The following is a 12810-nucleotide window of genomic DNA, read 5'->3' as shown; positions in this document are numbered from 1 at the left end:
TGCATCAAGAAAAGTGTACTCACTATCATTGTGTTAAGGGCGTAGTACCCCTTGCGGCTCCAGAAAGCGGCTTTGTGTGCAGCATTGCCCCGGGGCGCTCTGATGGCAATGAGCCTGCCGTCGACACAGCCGACGACGCCGGGGATGCTGCCGTGGCGAAGGAAGGCTTCCTTCGCCGCCGCCTTCTCCTCGTTGTATAGAGGGAACCGCACCCAATTCCTCTGCGCGTCAACCTTACAAATCGCCTCCGCCACCCGTCGCACACACTTGCTCACCGTCGGCTGCGCGAGGCCGATATACGCCTCATTGCCAACAGCGGCTTGGTAGCCTCCCGTGGCGAAAAAACGTAGCGCACACAGTACCTGCCGCCGCACTGACAGCGCACCCGGCCGCACAGTTGTCAGTTCATCACCGAGTTCGTTGCACAGCCACTGCACTCTCTCCTTCTCGAGGCGGAACATTCGTCGAAACACTTCGTCGGCCAAGTCAAAGGGGTCTTCGTACACCCTCCTTCGTCGTCGTTCGCGTCGACGCCGTCGCGACCGCCTCGACCGCCTCACAACCACGCCGGCCGCTGTATGAAGGATGGCGTCCATTTTCACTTTGTGAGCGCGCTCACAAACGAATTGTGAGCGGCTCGCGTCGCTCACAACCCCCGCTCACAATTGACCCGTAGTCGACGTCACCACTTCAAGTGTGTTCATGACGTAAAAAGCAGACGTCAATGATGTGTAGAAAGGCCACTCCCGCCGTTTTGCCGCTGGCCAATAGGAAGATTGTGAGTGTGAGTGTGATTGTGAGCCGTCTGTAATTCGGCCGCTGGTGAGATTATTGGAAATTCATAGAGAAAGATATTTATTAGATGTTAACCACAGAAAGCGCGTCGTTGTCCATACTATAATGATAGAGTAGGGAGTTGTTTTTAAGCGTTATTCTTATATGGAAGGTCTCACGAAAGTTTATCGTCATTTTCCACTTTCCACATCAAGGTACTACCACGGCCGCTCAATGGAGGCGCACTTGGTGCGACCCGTCGCGTCATGCGTCAATGGCTGGGCGCGGCCGGTCTCAAGGGAGAGAGCGCTTCTCTTCTCTTACGGCCTCTCCAATGGGGTCTGTTTCCACCACCCGCCGCGCCTCGGTGGGGCCGCCACCGCCCCACTGCCGCTCCTCCGCTGCAGCCGTTCACGCGCAAGGGAAACGCGCGCTATCTTTTAGCTTCGCCCGCGTCAGTTGCAACAGGCAGGTCCTGACATTTCGCCCCTTATGGTTTATACAAAGGCCGTAATCAGCATCGTACATTTATCGTGTACGAGGAATAAAATACAGTCAACAGTACGCTCACGCGCGCTCCTTCATCAGTGCGGCCGTGCGCGGTCGAAAGGAGCTTCGGGTACGCTTCAACATTTTTTACCTTTAAGTTTTGTACAAAAATAAATTTACCAGGCTATGCAATGTGCTTCTGAAAGTTTTAAGTAGGTAGCGCGACCTGATGTGAGTGCATGGTGAACTGTTGGGTGGAAATTCTGTCAACCGCTACCGTTTTCGTTTAGATCAGAAGAGGCACCGGCAAAAATTCATGGCGCGTCTCAGATTCAGAGTAAAGAACAAAAATTTACTCATATAGTAAAAAATTCATTTGTCTAGTGGAGTGGGCTGTTCTAGCTTCGTTCAAAACATATCAGTCGGTTGAAAGACCGAAGATGTATATGTAGTCTCGCGACTACTTTTAATCAAGGAAATGGGCATAGACAGTTAAACAGAATCGAAATGTCCTTCAAAGTTAAACATTACACTATATATTCATCAATTCATCAAAATACGACCTGCGTCTAGAAGATTAAGTCTCAAAATCTTCCTGCATGGCTTGTGCACATAAGGAGTTGGCCTCTCGCTCTTCTCTGTCACTTTCCTGGTATAATTAATTGAGAAGAAGAATTCTGCGAAATTTCAAATATCAAAGAAGAAGACCTAATAACATAGCTGATGTCAGTTCCTTTTGGGCAACTCAGTGTTGAATTTTGAAATGCTGACTGAATCAGGATCTTAAGTACTTCAAGAACATTTGTGTGTAGTAGGTGCACGGCAGCTTTTCTGAAAAAAAAAAAAAAAAAGATTGTCCAGTAGGGAAACAAGCTCTGGTTTCGGATAATGCAGTCCACTAAAATATTGTCCTCGTAGAAGAGCGTACTACATGGGGCTGCTTCTTTCGCTAGTTTCAAGAAAAATAGCGCAAGCGTCACGCCCGAAGTTGATTAACGAAACGATATATCCAGCGCCGTAAGGTAAACCGGAATATGTGACAGTGGGAAATGGAATGGTCGGAGATATCATCACTTCCTTCAGTGCCTTGATTTTGCTCTCAGATGAAACGTCCGTCTTGACAATGTAGACATGTGCCGCTAGCTAATACGGCACTCGCATCTAGCATATGTCGTTCCCTTCCACACATTAACCTTACTTTCCCGAAGAGAGCCTTAATAGGTCGCTATATAAGGCTTGAAATGAGTCTTCAGTGAGAGTGTCCTTTAACGCTTTAGAAGTTTCTTGCATACTTTCGATGTAGCAGGTGAAATAATTTGTAAGTCACTATATCGAGTATCACCTTCATCATTTTTTGGCCTCTTTTTACCACTTTGAGCACAAGTGGTGTCATGAATATCAAACCATTTTGCATTGTTTTCATAATAAGCTTAATATCATGTAAAAATTTCATTAAAACAATGTTTATTTGCAAAATGAAAACAATGTTTATAATACCACGCATTGGCTAATATATGAATTGTAATAACATTTAAAACTCAACCCTACAACGTTTACTTTGACTGTTATACTAATACTTTATATCATGCAAGCATTTTGCAATTTACAATAAATTTTTATGAAATTATTTTCATCTTCGGTGCTACATGAATGGTTTCGCATTTAGCGCTGAAAGACGGTTTTGCTGTTGCAGACGAGTTGCTGTCATGTTAGCCTTGAAGAAGCTTCGATGGGATCACTGCTCATTCAGTGTTCTTCTTTTTTTTGTTTCTATTCTTGTACAGGCTTGGGAAAAATTCGGATTATAATGGACAAAAGTAGCTACCATGCCGCAATGTATGCCATGCTTGTCGAACGTTTGCTGAACGACAGTGTTTTTATTATCCGTCCACGTGTGTAGTACGTTGACGACATGCCGCTGCAGCGTCTACCTTCTGTGTTCTTTAATTTCGGGGCAGCACTAACCACGAAACTCGCAAGCGACAGCGCGAAACCAGGCAAAAGCCACCCGCCGCCGCTGAAGCAGACGCGGAGCGAACAGTGAGCAGGTCGCGCCGCTTGCGGCGGCGGAGAGCGCCACTCAAGGAGAAACGTTCCCATTGTTCCCGCGGCGATTGAGAAGGCCGTAAGAAAGAGCGCGCGCTCTCTCTCGAGACCGGCCGTGGGCTGGGGAAGCGCTTATTGGGAGAAGTTAGTTTCCGCCGTAATTCTCTGCGGGGACGCTACCACTCCATGACGAGGCGCCGCTGGCACGGACGAGCAGACGATGCGGAAGGAGCGCGCTGGCTGTGTTGGCGCGTTTTCCTTTTGACTAAGCATAACCGCGTGGTTCTGGTAGTTCTGCATACGTGTCATCGGCGTCTGTGTCAACAGCGTCCTAAGCGTATGCAGCATCATGCCAGGCAACTGCTGTGTGCCGCTGTGCACCACAAAAGCAAGAAACGATTGGTTACCATGAGTTCCCATGCGATTCACAACGTCGAGTAGCATGGCTGAAAAACATATCTCGGGAGGGCTAGGACGGAAAAGCAACCCGGTGGGAGCCGAGTCACATATCACTGGTATACTCACTGCCCTTCACAGATGACGAGTACAGGCAGAACATAAAACTGAAGATCCTGCTTCCTTATGCCGTCCCCTCTGTGTTCCCGAACTGCCCACATTACAAGTAAAGTTACTCACGCGGGCTCATGTTGAGCCAAACAACCTTGAAAAAATGAATGTGCGCAGGCCAATAGATATATTTTCCCCACTTGTTATAACTACACTTCATTTCCTCCTGGACAACCCCGTGTCATCCTGAAGCATGTGTGTTTCAAGATAGCTCCGCCACGATCACTCTTATGACAATGATATCAAAATGGTGTCAACATCGCATAAGGGAAGCCATGGAGACACCAAGAGGAGCCGCTCTATTTGTAAGATGAAGAGCGGCTCTCTTGGTTAGAGTTAGTCTTTGCCATATCGATGACATTCAGGTTCAAGGAGGCACGTCGAAGCAAAGACTAACCAAACAAACGTACGAAGCAACAATCATTACAACCAGATCCACAGTGGCGCAAATTAAGTACCTTGATCACATCAAGTATCTTACAACAATATCTTCTGTGTGCCTCACTAGTGCATTGCATTTAACCGAATCTTATTTTCAGCTTCCGATACGCCCTCAACAGCGAGCCTGTAGTATCTGTTTTTAGCAGCCTAAGGCAATTCAAAGCCGGAAACGACAGAGTTGACGCAAGGGCTGCAGTTTTCACCTCGAGAAAATACTGAAGGTACCACTAGCGAAAAAAAATATATATCGATTGAGATTATACACATTTTACCATGGTTTGTGCAGGTTGACATCTTGCAAGCATCAAAGTCTGCAAATGCACGTATCAACAATAAGGCAGCTATAAAACTTGGCATTCGTGATTATGAAAGTCGTACATTGCCAACTGTCATCACGTCTGCTGCGAGAAAGTCTTCAAGTCAGCCTTGATTCATTCTTGTGTGGTGTGAACCAGCAGATGACATAGTTAGCACCGACTGCATTCTTAGCTGGTTACCTTGCAAGTCCATTTGAAGAGAAAGTATGAATATTTTTACAGAATCTCATGAAACATTTTTATTTATTCTGTTTTCAGTGCCTGGCTGTGTTTTCAATATTTATATATTACCAAAGTTTAAATATCTTCTAGTGCTTGCTTCAGAGTGTCAATAATTTTATTTTATTAGTCCCCATCAATTAACTTTGTGCCTTGTGATTCCTGCAAAACCCTGGACTTATCAAAATTATTGATGATGGACGCCTAAGGTATCTGAAAATCTCCATGCACCTTTGTTAGCAAGGTGATGAAGTGCCCGGAGGTCAGAAGAAGCAGGAAGCTATGCAACATGTTAGTTTCATCCCTTCTTCCCTAATTTGTGCAATTTCCGGAGTTGATTTGCGATAGAGAAGACCGCAGTCACACTAAGGACCTAACCAAATTAATGCAACCACTGCTGATCAACTGGACAGGCAACATCAATCTGACAGTGGAAAAAATCACGATTGCACATAAACCTTTTTCGAGGAAAGTTCTCCGCTTGTAAAATAAGCTTGCGGGCCATTTGTGCATCACGCAACTTCATAATCAAACGAAAAAAAAAATTACCTGAGCCGGCGGGCGTTTCGATGAACTGCCTGTCTTGTGTTGTTCCTTTTGCAACAGTTTGTGTTAGCTAGTATGTTTAGGTGGTGGTACCCATCTTGAATATTATTTCCAGTGAAAACGGAGGAACAAGCTGAACAATAATGTTGAACGCTACGTCCTGAATTGTAAGTTTCCAGAAATGTGCACGCTGAATAAATGGCCCCAAACCTCGATTTCATGATTGTAATATCTAATACGTTATAACAGTGATTAAAAGGCAACTAAATGGGTGCCCCCTAAGCGAAGCACGCGACTGCCTCGATCCTCGCTGTAAACGGAAGATCACGAATGACTTGGAAAAGCCCGGTGATGATGACATGTCGCTATCACCTTTTCAATACCAAAATGGCACGTAGCATCACATAATGTGTGAAACGCCGCTCATAAATCCTAAATTGAGCAAGCGCCAGCCGCGCGGACGCCGAAACGAAAGCACAGCCACTGACGCTGCGCGCAGCTCTCCGCCCGGACTCGATGGATGGATGGATGGATGGATGGATGGATGGATGGATGGATGGATGGATGGACGGACGGACGGACGGACGGACGGACGGACGGACGGACGGACGGACGGACGGACGGACGGACGGACGGACGGACGGACGGACGGACGGACGGACGGACGGATGGATGGATGGATGGATGGATGGATGGATGGATGGATGGATGGATGGATGGATGGATGGATGGATGGAATATAGGAGCGTCCCCTTTGAAACGGGGTGGTAGCAGTAGCTGTCATGCTCATTTTCCTCCCTATATCTTAATTATTGATTAAAATTGATAACTAAAGCATCATTCTATTTATTAAATTTTGTTTCTACATTACCAACATTATGTCACTTCTCTGCTTTTAAGCCACCAATCTTCTAGTCGTTTTTTGCTAGTTTCCACCGCCGGTTTATTCACCCGGCCACTGGTATCTCTAAACCCCAGAGCTTCAGGAACAGTTACTGCGCCTGCATCAACTTCCGGGTGGATACCATTACATTCGAGTATAATATGGTCAATTGTTCCACTAAAGTTACCACATACAGCACATGCGTCATCTTCATTGTTAAATTTCTTTTTGTAGCTGCGTGTTCTAAGGCACCCTGATCTAGCTTCAAAAAGTAGGGCACTACCTCTTGAGTTATCAAAGAAAGCTTCCTTCCTGATCTGCATTTTTCAATTTCGGTATAATTCCACACTCTGTTTCTTCTCCATCGAATTTATCCAATTTTTACCTTCTGTGTTTTTCACCTGTTGCTTAATGCTCTTTATTTCTCCGTTCTTGTGACTAGCATACTTACTAGTTAGTTTTCTAGTTCTTTTCCTCCATTGTGAGTTAACGCTTTTTTAAGTACAGGTATTTAAATACTTTAGCTACCCATCTGTTACTGTCCAATTTCCTCAGGCGTTCCTCATATAATATTTTACTCTGAGCTTCCCGTACTTCGAAAGATGTCCAGCCCATATGTCCCTGTACCGCCTCATTTGTGGTTTTGCCGTGGGCACCTAGTGCTAATCGTCCAACGGCTCTCGATTTATTTCTAAAGTCGACTGTACCTCTGATTTTAGGCACAAAACCGCATTTCCGAAAGTAAGTCCGGGCACCATTATTCTTTTCCAAATACCCCTCAAAACCTCATACCTGTTGAATCCCCACAATGCCCTAAGCTTCATTATCCGGCATTCCTTCGCCTTTTGCCTTATGTTATTGCTCATGCTTTCCAATGTATGTCAATCCTTCGTTTACCCATAACCCCTGATATTTGTATTCTGCTACTCTGGGTATTTCACGGCCTTGTATTTTAGGACCCTGAACAGTTGAGCTGTTGAAAATCATCAGACCTGACTTAACTGCGCTACAACTGAAGCCTTGAGCGTCCCCTTCGTCTCCGCAATACTTAACTAGAGTTTGCAATTATTCCAGACTCTCAGCTAGCAGCACAATATCGTCTGCATACATCAAACCGGGGAGGCGCTGCTCTACCGCCTTTCCAGCTAATCTATATGACGGGTTAAAACCTAGGTTACTGTCTTGTATCCTCCGTTGCAGGTTTATCATATAAAGCATGAACAGCACCGGTGATAGAGGACAGCCTTGTCTTAATCCTTTGCATACTTTGACATCTTCCGTACTTTTTATTCCTTCCCATGTAATTTCTACTGTGTTATCCCGGTATATTTCCTGCAGGAACTCTATTATCTCATAATCGATACCTTCTTCTTTTAATATGTTCCACAGGAGTTCTCTGTTTACGTTTGTTGCGAAACCGAAACCGAAACAAGACAGCCCCGAGTCAACAGACAAGCCAAGACGAGAAGGCTTCAAAGACATAACCACGGAGAGACGCTTGGGGCGTCAGTCGTCAGCTGTAACCAAAAATAAACGGATGTCGTTTGTGCTCTGTTACGAAGTTGTCTCATTTAACGAACGCGACATAAAGAAAAAGTTGGTGCCGAAACCCGGGATGTACGCCGCGACCTAACGAAGACAACTGCCAGTCCTGGAGGCGACTAATAACGAAGAAAGCCAATTTCTACCCCGAAGCCGCCGCCCAGTGCTACCAGAGTGCAGCGACATGGAACGACACAAAGCGAAGAGAACGGCTCTTCGGTCTCAGGTGACCCGCCTCTTTTCCGATATTGACTCCTGCATGAAGAGCCGCATGGACAATGTAAAAGAACTCAGTGTTTTGTTGGCGAGACTTAGCGCTCTGCAGACCCAGCTGAACGAAGTTAACGCCTCTGTCGAGACGCTAGTGCCAAAGAAAGAAGCTGAGCAGGACTACGAGGAATCTATCGAGTATAACGACCGGGTCGTTACATACATCGCGAAGCTCCAAGAGGAAATTAAAGAAATTCAAGGAAAGAGGCAGCCGAAAGAAGCATCACCCCCCAACGACGCAGCCACGACGAACGGGGCCTGCCAGGTGAAGCTTCCAAGGTTAGAGCTCATAAAATTTGACGGCAAAGAAGTGTCATGGCAAGAATTTTGGGAGCAGTTCGAGCAAATGATTCACAAAAACGACCGTCTGACGACCTTGGATAAATTCGGATACCTAAAATCGGTGGTGACAGGCGAAGCAGCGAGAACGATACAGGGCCTCCCTCCCACATCGCAGTGCTATGACGACGCCATATTGCTGCTCACCAGACGTTTCGGCAAAGCGGACGCCATCGTGCAAGCGCACATGCGTGCGCTCTTGGACCTCGAGCCTGCGCGGAGCGCCGAAGACATACGCTCCCTCCGGAGGTTATACGATACCCTCGTCTCTCGGATCCGCGGCCTGCAGGCGCTTGGCCAGGAGCAGGAAACGTACGGAACACTTCTCTTCCCCCTCGTACAGCGCGCTCTGCCGAAAGAATTATTGCTCGACTTCCATCGGACCGTGGCGAGGGAGGAGGGGTCGGAAGCCATAACACGGAGCTCGGACGGAGGAGGAATTCCGCTGCGGGACGACGACGCACCGGGAGAGTCAATAGAAAGAGAAACAGCTACAAAAGGTACGCTGTCATTACTTAACATGTTTGTTGACTTTCTGAGGATCGAAGTGCAAAGCCGCGAAAACCTGGTTGCGCAGCAAAGTATGACTAAGAAGCAGCAGGCGTCAAAGCCGAAGATGTTCAGCCCAGCAGAGAGTAAAAAGAACAGCGCTGGAACGAAATTTAAATCGTCAGCAGCTCTACTTCACCAAACCGCAAAACCAAATTGTTGTTTCTTTTGCAAGGAGAGTGACCACGAAACTGCCGCTTGCTGTGCTAGCATTCCATTAGAAGAAAAGAAGAAAATGCTACGATAGGGAAGACGTTGCTTTCGTTGCGTGAAACCGGGTCACCGTGCTAACGAGTGCAGAAGCAAGATTACATGCACAATTTGTGCAGGACGACACGCGACAACCATGTGTGATCCGGAATTCACCCATCGGAAAGTCAAGGCTGATGTGAACGATGTGACGACTGTCCCCGTGAACTTGCAGTCTACGCCAGAAGTACCTAAACAGCGAGAAGTACTGCTACAAACGGCAATGATATTGTGTGTCGGCGAACGTAAAGCCCTCTACTTACGTGCTCTCTTTGACAGCGGAAGCCAACGGTCATTCATTACGAAGAAAGCATCTGCAAAACTCGGTTGTAAAATTGTTGGAAAAGAAACGCTGAAAGTTGGTGTGTTCGGTGGACACCAGTCACAACGAGAATTTAACAGAGTGCTGGTGTCGCTAACCGCGCACAATAAGAAGACGTATCAGATCGAAGTTCTTAAGACAAACATAATCTGTGAGCAAAGGATCCCGACCCCTGACCTCAAGATTAAAGAATTACTTGGATCCCTGACTGCCGCTGACATGACATGCGATAACGAAAGAGGTGACGTAGACCTGCTTATCGGCTCAGAGCACTACTGGGAACTTGTAACGGGAAGAAACAAGAAGCTCAATGGGAAACTGCGAGCAGTGGAGACACCCTTTGGGTGGTGTATTCAGGGCCCAGTAGGGTACAGGACTTGTGACTCGCAATGCATGCAAATCACTGCTCTTCGCGTATCACTTGCCGAGAGAGAAGCTGCAAACTGCTTGGAACGATTCTGGACTCTCGAGTCGATCGGAGTCACGGATGATGACAGCTGTGCGGAGCACAAGCTGCTTGATTCTTTCGAAGAGAATATCAGGCGCAATGGTTCTAGATACGAGGTAGCCCTTCCATGGAAGGAGAATATAGATTTAAGTGACAACAAGGAAGTTGCTGAAAAACGCTTGTCACAACTGACAAACCGCCTTCGAAAAACTCATCTCTTGGAGGAGTACGACGCTGTCATCAGACAGTATTGCATGGAAGGCATAGCTGAACCGATAGTAGAAAAAGAGGAAGAGGGAAAGATGATCTACTACATGCCCCATCAGCCGGTTTTTCGGGAAACGAGTAATACAACGAGATTGCGAGTAGTTTTTGACGCTTCATCGCATGGACAGAAGGCAAAATCCCTGAATCAAAACCTCGAAAGTGGTCCGAATTTGACAGCCGACCTTGTAGCACTGTTACTAAATTTCAGAAGCCACAAAATAGCTTTGGTAGCCGACATTGAAAAGGCATTTTTGCAGATCCAGATCAGAGAGAACGACAGAGATGCAGTGCGCTTTCTGTGGCACCATGCAAAACCAGATGCAAATGGAGCAACAGGCAAGATACAGACTTGGAGAATGAAGCGAGTTCCCTTCGGAACCACCGCAAGTCCTTTCTTGTTGACAGCGACTCTCCAGCATCATTTGAAGATAATGGAACGAGACTATCCGGAGACTGCTTCGCTACTGGCGCAGTGCTTGTATGTGGATGACCTTTTAACGGGAGCAGAAAACGAAGACGAAGCGCTGAAGATCTATGAAGAAGCGAATACAATATTCAGCGCGGCATCTATGAAACTGCACAAGTGGGCATCCAACAATCCGGCATTGAACGAGCGATTTGTGGCCGATGACTGCGAAGCAAGGCACCTCAGGTACCTCCCAGGAATTCTCAAAGTGCTGGGATTGACATGGAACCCAACCACAGATAACCTGACATTCACCCCACTGGCAAGCGATCCATCCGAGCTAGGTACAAGCACAAAAAGGTCTGTGCTCAAGACTACGGCGAGACTCTATGACCCACTTGGATGGCTAGCTCCATTCACCGTCAGGGCAAAGGCTTTATTCCAGGAGTTGTGGCAGAGAAGTGTGGAATGGGATGATATCCTACCGACGGATCTGGACACGAAGTGGGTGCAGTGGTGTGAGGAACTAAACGAATTGGAAAGAGAGTGCAGCGGTGCTACAAATCCGACACTGTCGAGCCTACCACGAAAACAGTCCTACACGTGTTTGCTGACGCCAGTCCTATGGCATACGGAGCAGTGGCCTACATTTGCGTAACAGATGCGGATGGGATTACAACTTCGAGCATCCTAATCAGCAAGTCAAGGGTCGCCCCGATTAAACAACTGACTCTTCCAAGACTGGAACTGATGGCGTGCCTCTTGGCTGCCAGACTGAATCAATACATTCTGAAGAGCCTGAAAGAGCCACCGCAAACGACGTATTTCTGGACTGACTCGATGATAGCACTGCACTGGATTGTAGAAGAGCCGTCGCAATGGAAGCAATTTGTGAAGAATCGCGTAATGGAAATCCAGCGTCTTACCGATACCTCAGCGTGGAGGCATTGCCCAGGGTCAGAAAATCCGGCGGATATCATGACTCGAGGAGTTACAGCTGATCAGCTTGTTGAGAGCTCCACCTGGTGGGAAGGAACGCACTGGATGAAGGTTACGGAAAACGCTTGGCCACAGATGTCTTCGCTTCCAAGGAACATTCCGCCAATGGAGGAAGAAAGACGAAGCGTAGAGGTCCTTCAAGCGACGAATACCACAGAAGTTCCCATGCTGTTGGACACAGATCGATACAGCAGTGCCACACGACTGTTCCGAGTGACTGCATGGGTATTTAGATACACCAAGAAGTTGCGACGTCTGAGCAGTGACAAGGGTCCATTGACGGCGATTGAACTGAATGAAGCCGAAAAATATTGGATACGGCAAACTCAGCGAGATGACCTGAAAAGAGAAATTGAGTGCGTGAAAAAAGGCGAACGCTTTCCCGCAGACTCGCCTCTCAGAGACATTCCAGTGTTTATTGACAACGATGGTATCATGCGCATAAGCGGCAGACTTCAACAAAGCGGCAAGCCGTACAACGAACGTCATCCAGTTGTACTGTCAAGTCGACATCGACTGGCAGAACTGCTCGTGCGTCAAGCACATCAGCAAGTGCTTCACGGTGGAGCAAGAGATACTCTGGTGCAGGTGAGAGAGAGGTATCATGTTGTGCGAGCCCGTCAGCTAGTGAAAAGAATGATCAAAGGGTGCATAACCTGTCAGCGCTACAATGCCCGTCCAGCCACTGAAGTGACAGCACCGCTTCCAACTGATCGAGTGAACGAGGCTCAATCATTTGAGGTAACAGGAGTTGACTTCGCGGGACCACTTCTTGTTAAAGGAGAAAACTCGCTGCACAAGTCCTATATCACACTGTTCACCTGCGCTGTAACAAGAGCGGTGCACCTAGAGCTCGCAAAGGACATGTCCGCAGAGTCTTTTCTGATGACCATCAGACGTTTCATCTCAAGACGAGGTATACCTCGGGTCATTTACAGTGACAACGCGCTTTCCTTTAAGAAGGCCAACAGAGATCTCCTTTATCTATGGAGCTCTATCCGAAAACCAGAGGTTCTTTACTACGTCGCAAAAGCACGAATCGAATGGAAGTTCATAGTGGAGCGCGCCCCATGGTGGGGTGGCTTTTATGAGCGCCTCGTTGGATCAGCCAAACTTGCGCTCAAGAAGGTGATCGGA

At 47.3% G+C, this 12810-nt stretch overlaps 1 protein-coding gene across 1 annotated transcript; it reads left to right on the top strand.

Annotated features, from left to right (window-relative positions):
* The first annotated feature begins 8008 nt into the window (after positions 1-8008).
* Positions 8009-12265, top strand: LOC146193967 (uncharacterized). Its single transcript, XM_084600661.1, has 2 exons — positions 8009-8933; positions 12120-12265. Exons 1-2 carry the CDS (start codon positions 8009-8011, stop codon positions 12263-12265), a joined length of 1071 nt encoding a protein of 356 aa, XP_084456787.1.
* The last annotated feature ends 545 nt before the right edge of the window (positions 12266-12810 follow it).

Source organism: Amblyomma maculatum, chromosome 4 (assembly GCF_055883805.1).
Source record: "Amblyomma maculatum isolate TAMU_Amacu chromosome 4, ASM5588380v1, whole genome shotgun sequence".
Taxonomy (NCBI): Eukaryota; Metazoa; Arthropoda; class Arachnida; order Ixodida; family Ixodidae; genus Amblyomma; species Amblyomma maculatum.
The sequence above is the reverse complement of the archived record's forward strand: the minus strand, read 5'-3'. Positions and strand labels throughout refer to the sequence as shown.